This window comes from Papio anubis, chromosome 12 (assembly GCF_008728515.1).
Source record: "Papio anubis isolate 15944 chromosome 12, Panubis1.0, whole genome shotgun sequence".
In the NCBI taxonomy this organism is placed as follows: domain Eukaryota; kingdom Metazoa; phylum Chordata; class Mammalia; order Primates; family Cercopithecidae; genus Papio; species Papio anubis.
Window position 1 is genome coordinate 61121673 of NC_044987.1, and position 19877 is coordinate 61141549.

The 19877-nt window shown below is 51.9% G+C and overlaps 1 protein-coding gene across 29 annotated transcripts in view; it reads right to left on the reverse strand.

The window, feature by feature from the left end:
* Window positions 1-7975: 7975 nt before the first annotated feature.
* P2RY6 (pyrimidinergic receptor P2Y6) overlaps window positions 7976-19877 on the reverse strand; it is a 28446-nt gene continuing 16544 nt past the window's right edge. For 2 of the 29 annotated variants that reach the window (XM_031653179.1, XM_031653174.1), the window contains exons 2-5: window positions 17237-17290; window positions 13567-13839; window positions 9981-10066; window positions 7976-9295 (exon numbers count right to left, since the gene is read on the reverse strand). In XM_031653179.1, coding sequence (XP_031509039.1) covers window positions 8275-9261 — 987 coding nt within the window. In that variant the 5' untranslated portion in view covers window positions 9262-9295; window positions 9981-10066; window positions 13567-13839; window positions 17237-17290 and the 3' untranslated portion in view covers window positions 7976-8274. The other 27 variants (XM_031653169.1, XM_031653162.1, XM_031653161.1 and 24 more) reach the window with 23 other exon arrangements.

Below are 19877 nucleotides of genomic sequence, written 5' to 3' on the forward strand. Positions count from 1 at the left end.
CCATAATGATGACTCCTACCATCTGAAATTTGTACTTTTCCACCTCCCTGTCACTTCTGGGACAGAAACCCTTATTCCATATCACAGATGGGCAAGTGGATAGAGAGGAGTGGAGGTTTAGGTCACGGGCTCCCAGAGTCTTGTGGCTTGGCCTTGAGGTGAGCTGGCTTGGGCCTTTGGCTCAGGAATCCCCTTGGTGGGGAGGCAGGGTGTTTAAGGATCTAGACTGGGTCTCTGTCCAAAGAAAGCTCACCCAATCTGAGAGTGGCTTGATTGCTTCCAGGGCTTCATGAATCCTCCCACCCCCAGCTTCTTATGATCCAGGATAAGACAAAGTTATCTTCCATGAACAGAAGGGATCTGGAATTTTTATGGTGCTGGGTAATTATGTACAGCAATTTTTAGCCCCAAGATGATTCATCTGATAGGGGGCTGGGAGCACTGGGCACCAGAGTGGAGAAAGAAACCCTATGCTGGCTCACCTTCTGCAGGTCACCCCCTTTCCTCTGGGCCCCAGGCTCCTCACCTATGAAAGGGTAATGAAAACAATAGCCCATTTACCCAGTGAGTGATGGTGATCTAGCGAGGTGAGGACCATGGAATCCCTTGGAGAAATCAAGATGGGAAGGTTTTGAAGGTCACAGGTCATGGCCAATGATGGGCTTTGGTGGGCTTCGGGTACAGATAGTCCCCAGATCATGATGTTTCAACTTAATGACTTTTGACTTTATAATGATGCAAAAGCTATGTATATCCATACTTTGAGCACACATACAATCATTCTGTTTTTCACTTTCAGTAAAATATTCAATAAATTATGTGAGATATTCAGCATTTTATTGTAAAATAGGCTTTGTGTTAGATGATTTTTGCCCAACTCTAGGCTATGGAAGTGTTCTGGGCCTGTTTCAGGTGGGTTAGGCTAAGCTCTGATGTTTGGTAGGCTAGGTGTATTACATGCCTTTTTGACTTATGATATTTTCAGTGGGTTTATTGGGATGTAACCCTATCGTAAATCAAGGAGCAACTGTACTTAAGAGGGAGAGAAAGGATGAGTGCGGGGACAAGATGCCATAAGCTCCATGAAGGAGCTGTCTTACGGGGAAATCTGACTCTTCTGACTCCATTGCAAAGTCAAATAGAAACTATCTGAGATTGCCCCCTTTCCTATATAATTAGACCATAAGCACACAGGATTAAATTCTTTATAATATTTAGATCACACTACATTCTCATCAGTTATTCAACTGGCTTTTGCCAAAAAACAAAACAATACAACTAGGACCTTTAAAATAATTCACATCTCATTATATAGTTCTTCTGCCCCCATCCTCCTGCTGCCCCACCACGTAGAAAATCATCATCTCAAATCCTGTGTTCACCATTCTCTTGCTTTCCTTTTTATGTGGTTTTATTGTATCTACATATTCCTTCAAACTATATATTTTCATTTTAGTTGTTCTTAACTTTATAAAAAGGGCATCCTGCTGGACGTGGTGGCTCACGCCTGTAATCCCAGCACTTTGGGAGGCTGAGGTGGGTGGATTGCTTGAGGCCAGGAGTTCAAGACCAGCTTGGCCAACATGGTGAAACCCAGTCTCTATTAAAAATACAAAAATTAGCAGGGTATGGTGGTGCATGCCTGTAATCACAGCTTCTTGGGAGGCTGAGGCAGGAGAATCGCTTGAACCCAGGAGGCGGAGTTTGCAGTAAGCCAAGACCACACCACTGCACTGCAGCCTGAGCAACAGAGCAAGACTCTGTCTCAAAAAAAAAAAAAAAAAAAAAAGGGCATCTTGCTTTACATAATTTGTTGGGACTTCTTTTTTCTTAATATTATACTGCTAAGATTTACCCATACTGTTGCATGCCTCTATAGTCCATTCTGGCCATGTGGACTATTTCAATGTGTGAATATATCACAGTGTATTGATCCAGTGTCTTGCTGATGCACATTTTGGTGTTTCCAGGTGTTTGCTGAGCATTGTGCATGACTCCAGGTACACATGGACAGAGTGCTTGAGCACAGGGCAGGCAATTGATCAACATTAGGAGGCATTGTCAAGCTGGGATCTAATTTCTCTTCTATGTTTTTTAATCATCTGTGTTTCTTGTTTTTTTTTTTGAGACAGAGTTTCTCTCTTGTTGCCCAAGCTGGAGTGCAATCTTGGCTCATCACAATCTCTGCCTCCCAGGTTCAAGCAATTCTCCTGCCTCAGCCTCCCAAGTAACTGGGATTACAGGCACATGCCACCACGCCCGGCTAATTTTTATATTTTAGTAAAGGCAAGGTTTCACCATGTTGGTCAGGCTGGTCTCAAACTCCCGACCTTGTGATCCGCCTGCCTCAGCCTCCCAAAGTGCTAGGATTACAGGCATGAGCTACCGTGCCCGCCCTTGTGTTTCCTTTTATATGAAGTGCCTATTTGTGCCTCTTGCTCATTTTTCTATTGGGTTATAGTATGTTTAGTACTTTATGAAATTTCTGCTCTAACTTTTCTATCCCTCGGTACCCCTGGTGGCTTAGGAAGGTCTAGTATTTTACAGGTAAGGAAACAGAGGCTCAGAGGAGTGAAGGTGCTTGGTCAAAGTCACAGACTCTGTCACAGCCCTTCTGCACTGAGCTAATGCCTTCTGAGGTCTTCGGAGGTTCTGGGCCTCACTTAGAAACCTTTTCTGCTCCTCAGCTAGGTCAGGGCCCCTCTGGTATTTAGCATTTCTTGGCCATGGACCATTCCAGGAGCTCATCATCTCCCTAGTGATACCCTCCTCGCATGGGTCCTCTTTATGATCTGCACTCTCCTCCCCAGCTGTAATGATCCAGGTATGTATGTGTTTCATTATTACCTGTCTCCTCCATCAGACTAGGAGCTCTATGAGGGCCCAGCGTGATACTTGGCATATAGGAGGTGCCCAGTAAGGACTGTTTGCTGGATGAACTGTTTCCTTGTCTGCATCCCAAACCCCTTGGATTCTTTCCCAAGATTAGAGCCGGGACCTGAGCTTATCTCAGAAACACAGAGTCAATATTCATTGAACAAATGAATGAGGGAGGAAGAGGCCAGCTGTGTCCATTGCTAGGACAGATCAGATGCTCCTGGGCTTTTCCCGTTTGGAATGGAAATTTCCCCAAGACAGTCACTGATTCCTGACTTTCTAGCTTCCCAATCCTTGCTCCTACCTCCCCACCCCTACCCCACCCCGGTTGTCTGCCCCCAACTGCCACCAGCCAACTCTCAGCAACAACTTTGTCCTGGAAGCTCCATCCCTGGGCCTGGCCTTTCTTGGAATCTTCCTCCCTCTTCTCTTCTCTGCTTACTACCCCCACTTCCTTCCCTCAAGCCTCTCACTCACCCAACTCCACTCTCCCCTCATACCACCATCATTCAGAGACTCCTGGGCTCCTGCCCTCCACATCTCTGGCTCCTTCTCCTCAGCTGCCTAATCTTGGAGTTCCCAGAACTCCTCCCCTCTTCCCACTCTTTCTTTCACGAAGCCCACCCACCCACTCGAGCTCAAGCCACTTTGGGGTTGACCATTCCCCAGGCTCTGCATCTTTTCTAAGTAGCCTTCCCAGTGTCCCTAGACTTTGTTGATTCCTAGCTCCCACTCCAGCCTAGACCCTGGCCCCACCCTCTGTCCAGGTCACTGCCTGGCCTGCACCTAAGGTTCACCATCCCAGGGTGGAACCCAAATAAATAATGTTATGGGAATAATAATGGAAATGAGACACAAAGAGGTGAAATAACTTGCCCAGGCCAGATGCGGTGGCTCACGCCTGTAATCCCAGCACTTTGGGAGGCCAAGGCAGGCAGATCACCTGAGGTCAGGAGTTCGAGACCATCCTGATCAACATGGTGAAACCCCATCTCTACTAAAATATAAAAATTAGCTGGACATGGTGGCACGTGGCTGTAATCCCAGCTACTCGGGAGGCTGAGGCAGGAGAATTGCTTGAACTCAGGAAGTGGAGTTTTGCAGTGACCTGAGATTGCGCTATTGCACTCCAGCCTGGACAACAAGAGCACACCCGCCTCAAAAAAGTAAAATAGGGGAACAGGGTCGGGCGTAGGGAAAGCTCATGCCTGTAATTCAGTGATCTCTTTGGGAGGGGTCGAGGTTGGCAAACCCGCAGGTCGAAAGATAGAGATGCCATCCTGGCCAACACGGTGGAAACCCTCATCTCTACTAAAAATACTAGTCAAGCGCAGGTGGCATCGCCGCTCGTAGTCCCAGTTATTTCTCGGGAGACTGGAGTGGAATCGCTGAATCCCAGGAGGCTGAGGCTCGAGGAGTTAAGATTCACAACTGCACTCCAGGCCTGGTGACAGAGCAAGACTCTGTCTCAAAAAAAAAAAAAGAAAGAAAGAAAGAAAAAACTAATAAATAAATAAATAAATAAATAAATAAATAAATGACTTGCCCAGCATAACAGAGCTAGTAAATGGTAGAGCCAGGACATATACCCAGATGGTCTGGCTCTGGAGTCTGCACCTTCCATGCTATTCGGCCTCACAAAGGGAAGCTTGGAATTTACCTGTGGGTCACAATTTCGACTCCTGGAAGAGTAGGCAAAGGGTCACAGCTCTCAGAGGTCAGCTGGGACAGTCATCTGGGACTCTCTACAGGGGCTCAGGTGGGCTATGAGCAGAGGCCCTGTCCCCTCCCCTTGCTCTCATTCTCCCCTAGCCCCCATCCCAGGCAGTTGAGAAGACTGGTCTCAGACTCGAAGCTAGATGCAAGGTGGGTCGTATATGTCCTGCTTGGCACGGTGGGGCACCGTACAGGGAATAAAAACCAGCCTCTGTCTTCTAACATACATCGGTCTCACTGTGGTCACAAGTCAAAGTTCCTTCTGTCCAAATGGTCTGCCTCTCCAGCAAGGACACTTTGAATGGCCTCCCACGGTGGGTTGGAGCTGGTTTTCCCACTTCTTCAGCCAGCTGCAACACCAATTGCCATGGTGTTTAACTCCTCCAATGCCCCTCTCTGAATGACCCCATTGCCCAGCAGCCTTGGGGACTAGGCAGGGCTAAAATAAAAATATTGCATAAGTTATACAGTCCTTGTATAGTAACAGTCTCTGCTCTGCCTTCTAAAAGGAAGACTGTTAGCCAGGGGTAGTTCTTGGCTTACAGGTTCTGCGTGGTGCACCAGCAGCCAAGGGCAGGCTAGATTGTTCTACATAAGAAAAACAGATCTGGGAGGAGGGCACAAGGACTGGAGGAGAAGTGATGGGGAGGAGAAATGAGAAAGAATGGCAGAGAATGAGGAGTTGCAAAGGAGTAGCTGAGGGCTGCAAAGGAGTAGCTGAGGGGTGGTTCTCAGAGGGGAAGAGAATTTGGTGGAGGGTGTGGGGTCTTTTTTTTTTGAGATGGAGTCTCACTCTGTCCCCAGGCTGGAGTACAGTAGTGCAATCTTGGCTCACTGCAGTCTCCGCCTCCTGGGTTCTAGCAATTCTCCTGCCTCAGCCTCCCAAGTAGCTGGGACTACAGGCACCCGCCACCACACCCAGCTAATTTTTGTATTTTTAGTAGAGATGGGGTTTCACCATGTTGGACAGGATGGTCTCGATCTCCTGACTTCATGATTCACCTGCCTTGGTCTCCCAAAGTGTTACGATTACAGATATGAGCCACCGCGCCTGGCTGGGTGTGGGGTCTTGTGTGCTACCATTCCCCTTTGCTGCTTCCTCCAGGGACCTTCGGTAAAGATGCCTTTCCAAGGCTTTTTAAGGCTTGGATCTGTGTTTGACATGCCTCCTTATGAGATGGCCTCAAGGCAGCTCTCCGGGTACCCACAGGTCAGAACGATGGGCCTGAGAGGGCAGGAGTGGAACATGGCAGGAACAGTCTGTCATGAGACCGATCAGTAGGCTTCCAGTGGTGGGACCTCCATGTAGCAGCCTCCTGGTGGCCCTGAGGCTCTCAAGCTGCTGGCTCCTCCATTTAGAGTGAAGCAATGTTGAACAACTGTTTCCCCTCACTTAGGGGCCTGGTGGAGGTACCCCAGGTACAGAGGATACCCTAAGGTTGAAAGAGCCACACTTGAAGAGGTGGATGAAGGAGAGGTGGATCTGGGGCTCATCCTAGCCTTGAATGCTCTGGCCCTACTCAGCTGTTTTCCTGGCCACCCCCTTCCACACACCCAGGTCCCACCCCACCCCACCTATCCCCCATTTAATTGAAACTCACTGTTGCTTTACAGGCAATTTTTTCTTTTCTTTTCTTTTCTTTTCTTTTCTTTTCTTTTCTTTTCTTTTCTTTTCTTTTCTTTTCTGAGACAGAGTCTTGCTTTGTTATCCAGACTGGAGTGCAGTGGTGCAATCTCAGTTCACCACAACCTCCACCTCCCAGGTTCAAGTGATTCCTGTGCCTCAGCCTCTGGTGTAGCTGGGACTATAGGCGCCTGCCACTACGCCCAGCTAATTTTTGTATTTTTTAGTAAAGATGAGGTTTTGCCATGTTGGCCAAGCTGGTCTCAAACTCCTGACCTCAAGTGATCTGCCTGCCTTGGCCTCCCAAACTGCTGGGATTACAGGTATGAGCTACCATGCCCGGCCCCTCAGCTCATTTCTAACTCTGGGTTTTGTACACATCACCCCATGCCTTCTACTGGGAGTAGCTCCAGAGCTGCTTCACTCTCTGCTTTTTGAATTCCTCCTGGCTCAAGCTGATCCCTTCTTTTCTTTTTTTTTTTTTCTTGTTTTTTTTTTTTGTTTTTGTTTTTGTTTTTGAGACAGGGTCTCACTCCATCGCCCAGGCTGGAATGCAGTGATGCGATCTCGGTTCACGGCAACCTCTGCCTCCCAGGTTCAAGTGATTCTCTTGCCTCAGCCTCCCAAGTAGCTGGGATTACAGGCACCAGCCACCACGTCCAGCTAATTTTTGTATTTTCGGTAGAGACAGGGTTTCACTGTGTTGGCCAGGCTGTTCTCAAACTCCTGACCTCAAGTGATCCACCTGCCTTAGCCTCCCAAAGTACTGGGATTACAGACATGAGCCACCACTCCTGATTTATTTTAATTTTTTTAGAGACAGGGTCTCCATCTGTCGCTCAGGCTGGAATGCACTGCTGTGATCCTAGCTCACTGTAACTTTGAACTCAGCACCTCAGCCTCCTGAGTAGTTAGTACTACAGTCAGACACCACCACACCAGGCTATTTTAATTTTTTTTTGGTAGAAACAGGGTCTTACTGTGTTGCCCAGGCTGGTCTCAAACTCCAGGGCTCAAGCATTCCTCCTTCCTCGGCCTCCCAAATTGCTTAGATTACAGGCATGAGCCACTGCACTTGGCCCCCTGCCTCTTCTAAGAAACTTCCCCTGATTACTCCCTCCATTGGCCTCCCACTGCCTGGAGCATCTGGCCAACTCTTGCCCTTGTCTGGAGGCTGGCTGAGGCACAGCTCCCATTTTCTCGGCTTTCACACTTGCAAGGCCATGTGTCCTCTGCTCCGGCCCCCTGCCTGTCTGCCCAGGGCAGATCCCAGCACAAGGCTGGCCCAGCTGGATATGTATGGAGCATTCCTGGGTTGCACTAAAGTGTTCCCCACTTCTGCTTGCCAAGTTTCCACTCAGCCCTTGACATCTGGCTCAGATGCTCCCTCCTCAGAGAGCTCTTTCCTGACTCTTCGGACTGGGTCATGGACACCCTCTGTGTACCCCCTCCCTGCAGCCATGCTTCCCTCTGTCACAACCCTAATGTTGCTGTGCCAGTCTGTACTTTCAGCAGTTGGGAACCTGTATGGACCAGGGCTAGGACGGGTTCTTCTAGGGCCCCAGAACCAACCCAAGCCTGAGCACAAGGTGTCAGTAAAGGCTTGCTAAATAAATGGAATATCACTCCTCTCCAGAGAGCTCATAGTCATCCTCCAAAACCCAGCTCAAATGCCCCTTCCCAGAAGCTCTCACTTCCCACTCTCATCTTCACTCACCCGCTTCATTGGTGACTCAAAGCATGGAACATACCCCTTGATGATAGTACACGTCACACTGTATTTTTGTGAGCACCTTAATGTGGTTTCCCCAGCTCTCTATGGCTGACTAGGACCTCTCAAGTGCCAGGCCCAGGTCTGTCCATCTCCATGCCCACAGGGCCTGGGCCAGAGAAGGGGCTGAAGAAATAGTTTTTGGTGAGCTTCTGGGTCCTGTGAGGGACCTTACTCCATGCCCAGCTGAGCTGAGCTCTAATTCTCCGCAGGGTTTGGGGTTGGTGGGGCTCCTGGTGCCCTGGACACAATGGCAAACATGAAAGCTGCCCAGGCCCTGGAGGACTTAGCGACCCTGCCTCTGCCATTTGGCTGTGAGTTTCTGTAGGAGCTCATGTGGTCGTCGGCGGAACTTCTTCTGGGTGAAGTAGAAGAGGATGGGGTCCAGCACGCTGTTGGCGCTGGCGAACGGCCGTGTGCCTTTATAGGCCGCTGCAAAGGCCTCCAACACAGGGCAGGGGACGCCTGGCGTTGAGCGCACTGCCAGGTAGGCTGTCTTGGTGATGTGGAAAGGCAGGAAGCTGATGGCAAAGGCAGCGGCCACCACCACCGCCATGCGGGCTGCCTTGCCACGCCGCTCCTGGGCCACAGGCTCTGCTGGGCCATCCTGGCGGCACAAGCGGCGGGCCAGGAGACAGTAGCAGGCCAGCAGGGCAGCAAAGGGCAGCAGGAAGCCGATGACAGTGAGAGCCATGCCATAGGGCATATAGCGGGTGGCCAGGGCAGGCGGGCTGAGGTCATAGCAGACGGTGCGGTTACGCTGGATGCCTGTGGCAGCAAAGACGGCTGTGGGCAGGGACTGGGTTGTCACAGCCAGCCACACGGCTACACACACTAGCCAGGCGGCCCGGCGGCCCCCACGTTTGTGCCAGGGGGCCAGCGGGTGGCAGATGCCCAGGTAGCGCTGGAAGCTGATGCAGGTGAGGAAGAGGATGCTGCCATGCAGATTGGCGTAGAAGAGGAAGCGGACCAGGCGGCAGGCGAAGTCGCCAAAGGGCCAGTGGTCACCTTGGGCATAGTTGTAGATGAGCAGGGGCAGGGAGCAGGCATACAGTAGGTCGGCCAGGGCGAGGTTTAGGGTATATACAGCCGTGCGAGTCAGGGCCCGGCGGGACGTGCAGATCTGGGTAATGACACAGACGTTCAGCGGCAGGCCAGCCGCCAGCACCGCCGAATACACAGGTGGCAGCAGCAGTCGCTTGAAGTTCTCTCGGTAGACACAGGTGGTGGGTGGCAAGCCCAGAGCCTGTCCTGTGCCATTGTCCCACTCCATGGCTGCTCAGGTGAGTTTCCTATGTTCAGGGAGGCTGGGAAAGCAATACACAGCCTGTCAGTGACATGCTCACTCACCACCCAGCAGGCCCTGCCCCTCCTCGGGCCCTGATCTCCGTGTCTGAACAGTGAGGGCACCAACTTTGTCAACTCTGCTACTCTAACCACCCCATGAAGCCCCACAGAGCCCTCACTTCGAGAAAATTTGTGATACAATAAAGCTCATGCTTGGGAACAATCTGATTCATTTTGTGTGCGTGTGTGTGTATGTATGTATGTGTGTGTGTATATATATATATATATATATTTTTTTTCCTTCAGCCTTCCAAGTGAACTTCTATTCATTCTTCAAAGCCCTGATCATATGTTTCTTTCTCTGTTAGTGGAGATTGATGGACTTGGGTTTGAATCCCAACTCTGTTATGTATTTGCTATGTGACTTTGAGGTGATGATTTCATTTCACCTAAGAAAAGGGGGAATGTGGCACCTGCCTCTCAGGGATGTCAAGAGGTTAGAAGCACTAAATCATGCTGTGCAGGGCTGCCAGGGGCTCCCTGGGGTGTGGAGACTCTGGTCATGGTGGATCCGCATGTCTCTCACAGACTGGGACCTGCCTGAGGAGAGGGGCCAGGTCCGGTGTCTCTCTGGTCTTAGTCCAGGGTGTGGGGCAGAAAGGGCCCTGATAACTCTTAGTTAACCAATATGAAGGGTCCACACACCAGGGGCTCACTGAGGACCGCACCCATCTCCTCAGCCTGAACTCCACCTTTCAAAGCCATGGTTCTTCTGGCAGAGGTCTTGTGATCTGTAAAATAGGGGAAGGAGGTGATACCCAGTTCCCCAAGGCCTGGTTCCACTTGAGGCTACAAAGGCAGGCTTGGCAGAGCCTCTGATAACACAGCGCCTGCTAGTGCCCAGAGTGAAAACAACGTCCCTGAAGGCGGATGGGTGAGGGACCAAGTCATCTGTTTACTTTATAGAGATGGAAATCCAGGCACAGTGAGGGGCAGGGACTGCTCCTTTCTTCGTAAGTCAGAGCAGAGTCAGAACCAGAACCCAACTGCCCAGTCCAGAAAAGGCAGCTTAGTGTAGCCCACAGACATGGGATGTAGAGTTTACATGACCAACTCCAGAGCTAGGCAGGCCTGGGTTTAAATGTTGCTCCCCCACTTACGTGCTGTGTGAGACAGGTCATGTCACAGTGTCCTCATAAGTGATGTGGCCAGCGTCCTCATCAGTGAAATGTGTGGTGATGACATTCAGTAGTGCTCAATAAATGCCATGCCATTGCATTCTACATCTTGTCCCTCCTCTCATTCTTTCGGGCTGGGTTTTGGGAGAGCCAGCAGCACAAATACCCTAAGGGGTTCCCTGATAGGGTAAGTCTGACTGCTAGACACTCACCTCTAAACTGACATTGCCATATTACTGGTGTCTAGAGAAAATTTACAACTAAAATCCAATGGGCCTTTGAGATAATGAATCTAATCCTCCTCTTTTCCCATTTTACAGACGGGAAAAATTGAGGCCCAGAAAAAATATGAAGTCCTGCAAATGCACTCAGTGGGTGGTAAAGGGTTCAGGCAAAGTATATGGGCTCTGGTCCAGATGCTTAGGTTCAAGTCCCAGCTATGCCACGGATGAGCTATGTGGTCTTGGGCATACTAGTTAACCTCTGTCCTCCAGATTCCCCATCTGTAAAATGAGATGAGATAGTACCTGCCTTATAAGATTGTTGTGAAGATCAGTGCCTGGCATGGGGCCAAGTGTTTTCTGTTCTTAATATACCTACTAAGTAAGGTTATGGGATTTTAAAAAGTTATATTAGAGAAAAATACATTCTTCCCAACTTACAATTTCATTTTGGTGAAGCTATTTTACCCCAATTCTGGGCAAAAGGATAATGTTGGATTCTCTGTCTGCAGCCCACATCCCATGTCACCCTCAGTTACCAAAGATTCTTTGTGGGGCTTTAGACCGTATGCTAGGAGTGCTGGGTGCCCAGCTAGGACAAGGTAGGAATGACGAGGAGACCAGAGGAAGAAACATAGCAGCCCCCCACAGCATAGCCATGAAGCCAGGATGAGCACAGGCAGAGAACGTCCGCTCATCTCTTCATTCATTGGTTCGGGCCATTCTCATTCACATGTTCATTCTCTTGTTTCCACATGACAGGGATTCACTGAGTCCTCTCTGCCAGCTAGATACATGAGGGCATAATGTATAGGTGGACATGGAGATATGGGGATACAGATACAGATATGCTAGTCTGATGGAGGAGACCAGTGTGAACCACCTGGTGGAAGAGACTTTTCAGAGCAGAATGAAAGACAGAGCAAGGCCTGGGTGGTTGACCAGGATTTCCATGGGTGGAGAAGGGTGGGAGGACACTCCGGGTGAGGAGGAAGGTTGAGGGACACAGCACCCCTCTACCGTGTTCCCCTCCTCACCATAACCCTCTGTTCTTGCAGACCAATCTCCTCTCACACAGGGTCTGACAAAGAAATCTGAGGAAAAAGAAAACTGCTGGTTCCGTGGGGCTGACCTTTGAGACGCAGCCTCTGCCCCTCCCTGACCCCTCTCCTCACACAGGGTCTGAGGAGACCAATCTGCAAGGGAAGAGGGTTGTGGTGAGGAGGAGAACATGTTAGAGGGGTGCTGCATCCCTCAACCTTCCTTTGGGAGGCCTTCACCCTCAGATCCCACCCCCAGGGACAGCCCTCTGTCTCAGATAAGTGGGGACAGCAGTCTGCCACTCGCACACCCTGGTGAGACTGATCCTCCTGGGACCCCCTCCCCTCCCTCTTGGAAGGAGGCAGAGGGCTGCAGGAGGGGATCCAGTGCACAGCTGTCTGGGAAAACCTTCAGGGCTGTGTCAGGAAAGAGGCCTGACCATCACCCCGGCTCCTTTGTCTATTTTCTGAGGACCTAGGAGAGCTGAGCTGTTCTCCCAGTTCCTGGCAGGGGCTGGCCTCAAGGAGGGTGCTCTTGGCTCCCACCTCCAGGCAGCAGCTGACCTTGGAGCTGACATCTGTCACTAGCTCTTGGGTCCTAAGTTCTGGACCAGACCAGACCCCAGCCTCTTCCTGGGCTGGACTCTGCCCATGGTGCGGGGGGCTTGCTAACAAGTGGCTCTGACTACATCCTTCTCTCCATTCCTCTGCCCTTTGGGGGAAAGGCCCAAACCCTTTTCCTGACATTCAAGACCCCTGCCAAGCCCTCCAGCCCTATCTGAAGTACACCAGGGCCACTCTGCCCTTGCCCCTTCCTCTTTCGTCACACATTCCCAAGACGTGGAGACTCCCACATAGCCAGTGGCAGCCAGAGAGCCAGACTCCCTCTCCAGCCTCCCCATCTCCACTGTTCCCTTCACACAAAGTGCCATCCAACTAATCTCCATTTATCAAAACCCTAAGTATCTATCTAGCTCCAGATCTCACCTTGCTTCTTCCTTTATTTATCCCCCCAGTTGGGTGGAATCCCTTCCTCTGGGCCTCCTAACTCTGTGGGCCTCCTTTAAGTCAATGCTGAACCCAGCCTTCCTGCCCAAAGTCACAGTTCCTTGTGTCCACCCGCCCCCCCCCCCCCACAACCCCTGCACTGGCCCATGGCCCCAAGATGCACTGACACTCACAGGCAGCCTCCTGTCCCTGCAGCACGCTGGTGGTCCCAAGTGTGTTGGGGCAAAGGGAAGCCAGACCTGAGGCTCCCCACTCTCCTGCCCTCAGCTAGGCTGCAGCTCATCTGACAGGGTGAGCAGCTTCCTCTGTTTCCTGGCAGGACTGTCTCTGACTAAAAGAGTCTCTGTGGGGGCCACCGGCTCCCTGCCATCCCCAACACCACGCCTAGCGCCTGGCGGAAACTGGGCTTAGAGGAGCAAGGAGGTGGAAAAAAGGCGTCCTTCCCGGAACACTCCTCTACCCCAGCAGGGGAAAGAGGGGGATGGGGCAGAGGAGGAGGGGTAGGGGAGAACCAGAGGCTGTCAGCCCCATAGAACCAGCAATTTTCTTTCTGCTCAGCCGTCTCTCAGTCTTCGCAGCTGTCAAATGGGTAGGGCAGTGATTAGAGAGCTCGTGGCTCCTCCTTTAGCTATAACACTCAGAGCCACGGGGTGTCCATTCCTCCTCCCAGCCATTCACTCCCCCATCTAGCCTTCCTTCCCTCATTCAATAGCTCACTCACCAACATGGCCATCTACCCATCCCTCCGTGTGGCAATCCACTTATGTACATACTTACTCAGCCCCCTTCTCCCTCCCTCCTTCCCTCTTCTCCTTTTCTCCACACACATTTATCGAGTACCTACTATGTGTCACCAGATCCTCCTACGTTCCCCCATTTCACAGCGACTGCTTCTTCCACACAGCAGGTGCAGGGCGCATAAGGAGTGATGGACATGGGCTGTGGAGATAGATGTGATGCCCCTGAGGACCCAGTTGCGTGTGCCACATCCTCCCCATCCCCTCCTCACCACCAAACTGGCCTCAGAGCTGTTAGGAGACCAGAGCAGGAGATGTGGCTTCTTATTGTCCCGGGGAGGCCAGATCCAGAGTGGGAAGCAGCATTCCAAGAGGGCGACCTGGAGGAGGTAGGCTTTGATTTGGAGCAGCTGAGGTAGCAAGGCGGGTGGCAGGGGAGGATTGTGTGGGGAAAGAATGCTGCCCTGGGAGTTTGAGGCCCAGGTTCTTACTCCACCTTTGCCCCCAATCACTGACTAGATAAGCCCCTTCCCTTCTCTGAGCCTCCTGGGTAGAATATGGTCATACTGACCACCAGGATAAAGTGCCACTCAGGGCGGCTCATCTTCTACCCTGGGAGGTGCAGAGGAGACTCTTAGAGCCTAGAGCATCAGGGCTGAAGGTGCCCTTAAAGGCACCGATCTCACCCCAAAGACATTTTTACAGGCAAGGGGATTGAGGAACAGAGTGGGAACCCAAAGTTTGGATCACACTGAGAAAAATCAGGTTTGAACTTCTGATAAACACTTGGTCAGTTGTGCACAGATTGAGCACCTACTGCTTGCTTAGGCCTGTGCTAAGAGGTCACTTCTGCCAGCTGAGTGTGGACCTCCTGGTTGGATTTGACCTGTGCTGTGGCCCAGGAGAGCAAGATGGCCTTCAGCTCAGCAGCCAGTCCTTTGCTGGGTCCTTGGGACAACCTCCCACAGCCACTCCCAGCAGGCTGGGTCACTGTCCCAGGAATGGGAACAGATCTGAGGGCTCCTGGGAGGTGTTGTCCCCAAGGCAGGGCAGGGCAGGGCTTGGGTAAGAAGCCTAAGTGGTCTCAGTCCCTGCAACCTGGATGGATGGGAAACACAAAGCTGTCCCTATCATGTCTTATCCGCCCAGACGTGCAGATCTGGAGACCCCTAATCCCACTGCTCCGCTCAGATAAGGGCACTTGGACTAACCTCAGAGGGGAAGAAAAGGCTCATGGGGTCCCACTTGACAGATGGAGAAAGAAACTAAGGCCAGCTGCCCCTTCCCCACCCTCTTCTCAGGGGTTCAAGGGCATACAAGAGGCCTGGCCTGGCACCTCAACAACCACTGAATACCCATTACCCACTGGCCTTTTAGTTCTTTGCCTTCCTAACAGAGTCTAGGTTTGAGGGCTCTCAGGACCTTGGAACTACAGCATCCTAGGGCTTGGGACTTCAAAGAATTTAAGGATGACTGAATCGGAGCCAAGGAACTGCCCTGCTCTCACTGGGCCTTAGCTTTGCCCATGGACCTGGCTAGGCCTAGAGGAGGGGACGGGGCCTGGGAGGGAGCACTCAGGTCTGAGGGGTCATGGGTGCACCTGGGAGGGAGTAACCTGTAAAGCTCATGGAGAAAGCATGTCCACTGCTGGGCACTAAAGGACCAGAGGGACCTGGACTCATAACAAGGCTGAAGAGGGCATCACAGGCAGGAGGTCCACTGTGGGCAAAGGCACAGAAGTGGGGAATGAGCTTAACCTCTGTGAGAAATTAATAAATATAAAAGCCAGAGCAATGGATGAGCTCTGCAAAGAGGGGCCTTCAGATGAGAGGCCTGAGAGGGGCTGGCCCATCACGAAACCTCCAACGTGGAGCCTTCTTTTGGCAGAGATCCTCCCTCCTTGGCCTCCCAAAGTATTGGGATTACAGGCATGCACCACTATGCCCGGCCACGGCCAGTCTCTCTCCCTCTTTCTCTTCCTTCCTTCCTTCCTTCCTTCCTTCCTTCCTTCCTTCCTTCCTTCCTTCCTTCCTTTCTCTCTCTCTCTCTCTTTCTCTCTCTCTTTCTTTCTTCTTTCTTTTTCTTTTCTTTTCTTTTTTCTTGAGATGGAGTTTCACTCTTGTTGCCCAGGTTGGAGTACAATGGCACCATCTTGGCTCACTGCAACCTCTACCTCCCAGGTTCAAGTGATTCTCCTGCCTCAGCCTCCCAAGTAGCTGGGACGTACAGGCATGTGCTACCATACCAGGCTAATTTTGTACTTTTAGTAGAGATGGGGTTTCTCCATGTTGGTTAGGCTGGTCTTGAACTCCTGACCTCAGGTAATCCACCTGCCTCGGCCTCCCAAAGTGCTGGGATTACAGGCGTGAGCCACCGTGTCTGGCCAGTGTTGTTTCTTAAATGCCTATTCTGTGCCAGATGTTTTATCTGCAGTCCTGGGCAATTTGGTGGGGGGTGGATTATTCCCTCCCCTTTACATATGAAGAAACTAAGACTCAGGAAGGGCCAGTGAGTTTTCCAAGCTATCCCAGCCAGGTGGCATTTCAGTACGTTCTTCTTGACTCTAAGGCCCCCTTCTTCATTGTTCCCCCTAAGTTGGAGCTCAGATGCTCAAACCAGGGGATTCTCAGGGGATTTGGGTCTTTCCTGCATTGAGACCCTGTAGCCATGAGATGGCACCAGCGGACAGCCAGCCCCACTCTGTCACACAGCCAGGGAGGGGTGAGGGCAAGGCTGGTCTGACCACAGTGGGGGGCCTCCCCTCAGGGCTGGCACTGAGCAGCCTCCGGACTGGGTTTCCGGTCTCATTTCCTCTTGACCCACTCCCCAACCTTCCTTCCACTCACCCTCCCCAGATGAGCTCAAGCTCTCATTCTCAGGTCCTCACCCTGGTCAGTGTGGTCACAGGAGCCACTGGGGACATGGCAGGGACAACAGGGTCAGCACTAAGCCTTATCTGTCTGAGGTAGAGGCCCTGGCCCCAGGCATCCACCACCCATCTCCACCCCAGGTACACCTTTGGCAAAACACGGCAGCCCCTCACCTCACAGCAGGGACGGCCTCTTCCAGTTTCCTTTTTTCAGTTAGGGTAACAACCATGGTGTCAGTTCTAGAGCAGGAGCAATTCAGTATGGACATAGGAAGAAATGACAAGGGGCCCAGCCCTTCAGGCTGCTTAGATCCTATGGTCTCAGGATAAACTTTACGTGACCCCAGAGCCTCCCCCATCCCCTGAGGCCTTCATATCTAGCAGGGATGAGGGGATCTGTTGGCCAAAGGCAGGAGCTGGAAGCCTGAGTCACTGTCTGCCAGCCAGCTGAGGCAGGAACCAGCTCAGACCAAGCTGGATGTGGAAGAGGCTTCCTAACCTTGGCCTGCCTGCCTGCTGGGAAATAAAGGCCTGGAAACCCCCTTGCTGGGCCCCTGACCAGTGAGTTAGCAGCAAGGGCACAGGATGCCAAGGGTCAAGAGTTAGCTTCCTTCCCCTAAGGAGTCAGACAGGCTGGGATTGACCACCAAATTGCTGTGTGACCTAGGGTAAGCCACCTACCCTCTCTGAGTCTGAGTAAACAGGGCTACTTATGGTGCCTACCTACCATACAGAGTCACTATACCCTCTGTGCCCCAGTCATCAACCCAATCCTGACTCTGGAACTGCCTCTAGCCTGAGGCAGGGTTGCCCTGGAGCCCACCTGAGGCCAGCTTGAGGCCAGGTTCCTAATGCAAGTGCCTCCCTGGCACCCAGACGACAGAGGGCGGGAAGCATAGTCCTCTCACCTGGAGGAGTTCTGGTCCTACCTGTGGCATCTGGCTGGCTCCAGAATGACAAACCTGGCAGAAGAGAACATGGAAGGCAGGGGCTCTGATTTCTCTTCTCCTTTCCCACTTCCCCTTCTCACTTCCCGCTCAACAGGAATTAAATCTAAAACTGAAACAGCCATTTTCAGTGAAAGGAAGAGGAAGCTGCAGCTTTGGGGAATTTTGGGGGTTGGGGCTGCTTCCTTTGGTTTCTCTCCAGCCTCTTCAAGCTTAGCAAAGATGGAACTTACATCTCCCAAGACCCCACTATGTATGAGGGGCCCCAGCTGCCCAAGAGTGCACCCAGAAGCCCCACCACAACCTGGACACATGTATTAATTGAGCACTGATGATGAACCAAGCATTGTGCAAAATGCTTAATGTGCCTGTCTCATTCACTCTTCAAAACTACTGTTTCCACTTTACAAATGAGGTGACTGAGGCATCGCAAAGTTAGCAAGAGGTTCTTTCTTGGGAATGTGAATGAAGAGGGTTAGAGGCCACACGGCCCCAGTGGGCACAAGACTGAGAGGTCAAGGGCAACCCTGAGACTGAGGAACTGTGGATAGCACAGAGGCCCAGGGAGCAGCTGTGACAGGGCAGCTCCCAGTGAGCAGAGGGACGGCCTGTGGTGCCCAGCCCTTATAAGTCCACGCCTATAGGGCCACCGCACCTTCCACCCAGTGCTCTAGGAGATCCCCAGGGTCTCCTAAAAAACTCTCCCCTGGAGATAGTTGGAGAGGCTCTCTGTGCCTTGCTTGGACCACCAGGCCGTCCCATTTGTTTGTCTCCTTGTGGGAGAGGCTACGTGGTTCTCCCTTCAAGAAGGAACCTGCTGCTTAGCTGCAAGTAGCACAGTTGGCTGATGGCCTCAGTTAGTGCCTTAAGGATCTGCCCATCCTCCCAGATAACCAGGCTTCAGTCTGTGGGGGAACAGATGGCCCAGGTCCAGCCACCTGGCCAGCCTAGCAGTCATTGTTCAGCCCCTCTGTAGCTTCTTCCCACTCAGTTCCCAGATCCGCTCTTATGATGACGACCCTGCCCTCTGATTTTCATTTAGGGGATCCCCCTTCTCCCATCTAGAGTCTTGGGGATCTGGGAGTGATGGGTCTGTGATTGAAGCCTGCCAATAAGAGAAGAGTGAGCCCCTCAGGCCTGTAACTGGCTCGGGGTGGAGGAGTGATCTTCATTGCATGCCTCAGAGTCAATTCTGGTGCTTTTACTGGGGCATCGGGAAGGAGACAGGTCTTCCACAGCATTTGCAAAGCTAGTAGAAAGCGAGGCAGGAGCTGCTGGAGCCAAGTGAACTAAGTTCCAGGCACTGTCCTGGGCGATGGAGATACTGCCACCAGGGAGAAGACTGTCCACATAGAAAGCCAGGGAATGGCAGAGATGATAGACAGGGATGCATCGTTTCCTGAGAACAGCACTGAGTGCCTGGTTTCAGCTGTGCCTGAGGTTTTACCTTTGGTGTCATGAGCTGATAAACTCCCTTTTTGCCTCAATCCATTTAACCTCGGATTCTGTCACATGAAACTAGGAGTCCTGCCTGTAGATCTGCACCTTGTGCCCAGGAAGAGAGGTGGCATTTCCCTACGGGAAAACTGAGGCCAGTGAGGTTAGGAACTTGCCCAAAGTGCACTATAAACCCACCATGACACCCTGTTTCTCAGGAAGAGTAGCCTAAGAAAGGACAAAGAAATGGAGGTCAGGGGTCAGGGCAGAGAAGACCAGCCAAAGGGGCAGTGTCAGACTCCCTCCCTTTCCTTCTCTAACTGTGCTAGGAACTGGGGGCAAGGTCTGCTTTGCCTCTGGGGCCTCAGAGAGGAGTACAGGCTTTGGCTCCCAAGAGGCACTGGGAAATGTTAGATGATTGGATCCAGTCTATAAAGATGAGTCCCGGGGCTCTGTCCTTGGTGCTGCCTGGTTCCATTTTTTTTTTTTTTTTTTAATCTTTGTTTTGGCTGATGTGGAGATTTGTCAAGCAGAATGAAGGTGATGGGTTTAGGAGTAGCACCTCTGAGACTACTTGGGTCCCCCAGTCCCCACCTCAGGAAAGGCAGGCCACCAACCCTGCCAAGTGGCTATTGTGGGTTATGATCCTGCCCATTTCCCAGGCAGACCCTGAGGCCCGAAGGTAGGCAGTTTTGTCCACAACTCCTACAGGTAAGGTTTGGCTGTGGAGGGAGAGCCTCAAGGAACTCCTCCCCTCCCGTGAAAGGCAGCCCCTGCCTTGATTCCTGCTCTGATCGTCCCTAGCTCTTCCTAGGGCCTGAGCCCACCTGGCAGTGATAAGACATCCAGCTGGACCCAGGGGTCAATGACAGGCCTCTGAGTTCCAAACAGTCAAGGCTAGGGAGGCCTTAAGGTCATCTGACCCAGAGGTCTCCCCACCATCCCCCCAGAGAAGGGGGCTCTCTGAAGCCTTCCTGATTGGGCTTATTTGGCCCCTGCCTGCATACTTCCCATTACAGAGAGCTCACTCCTCTCATAGGCCACTGCATTCCACCTTGAGAAAGCTCACTGGGAGATATGCTTTGTCACACCAAGCCCCGAGATCTGTCCCTAGTGACTGCTCTCCCACACCGGTCCAGCTTGCCCCTGGGGCCATAGAGCTTGG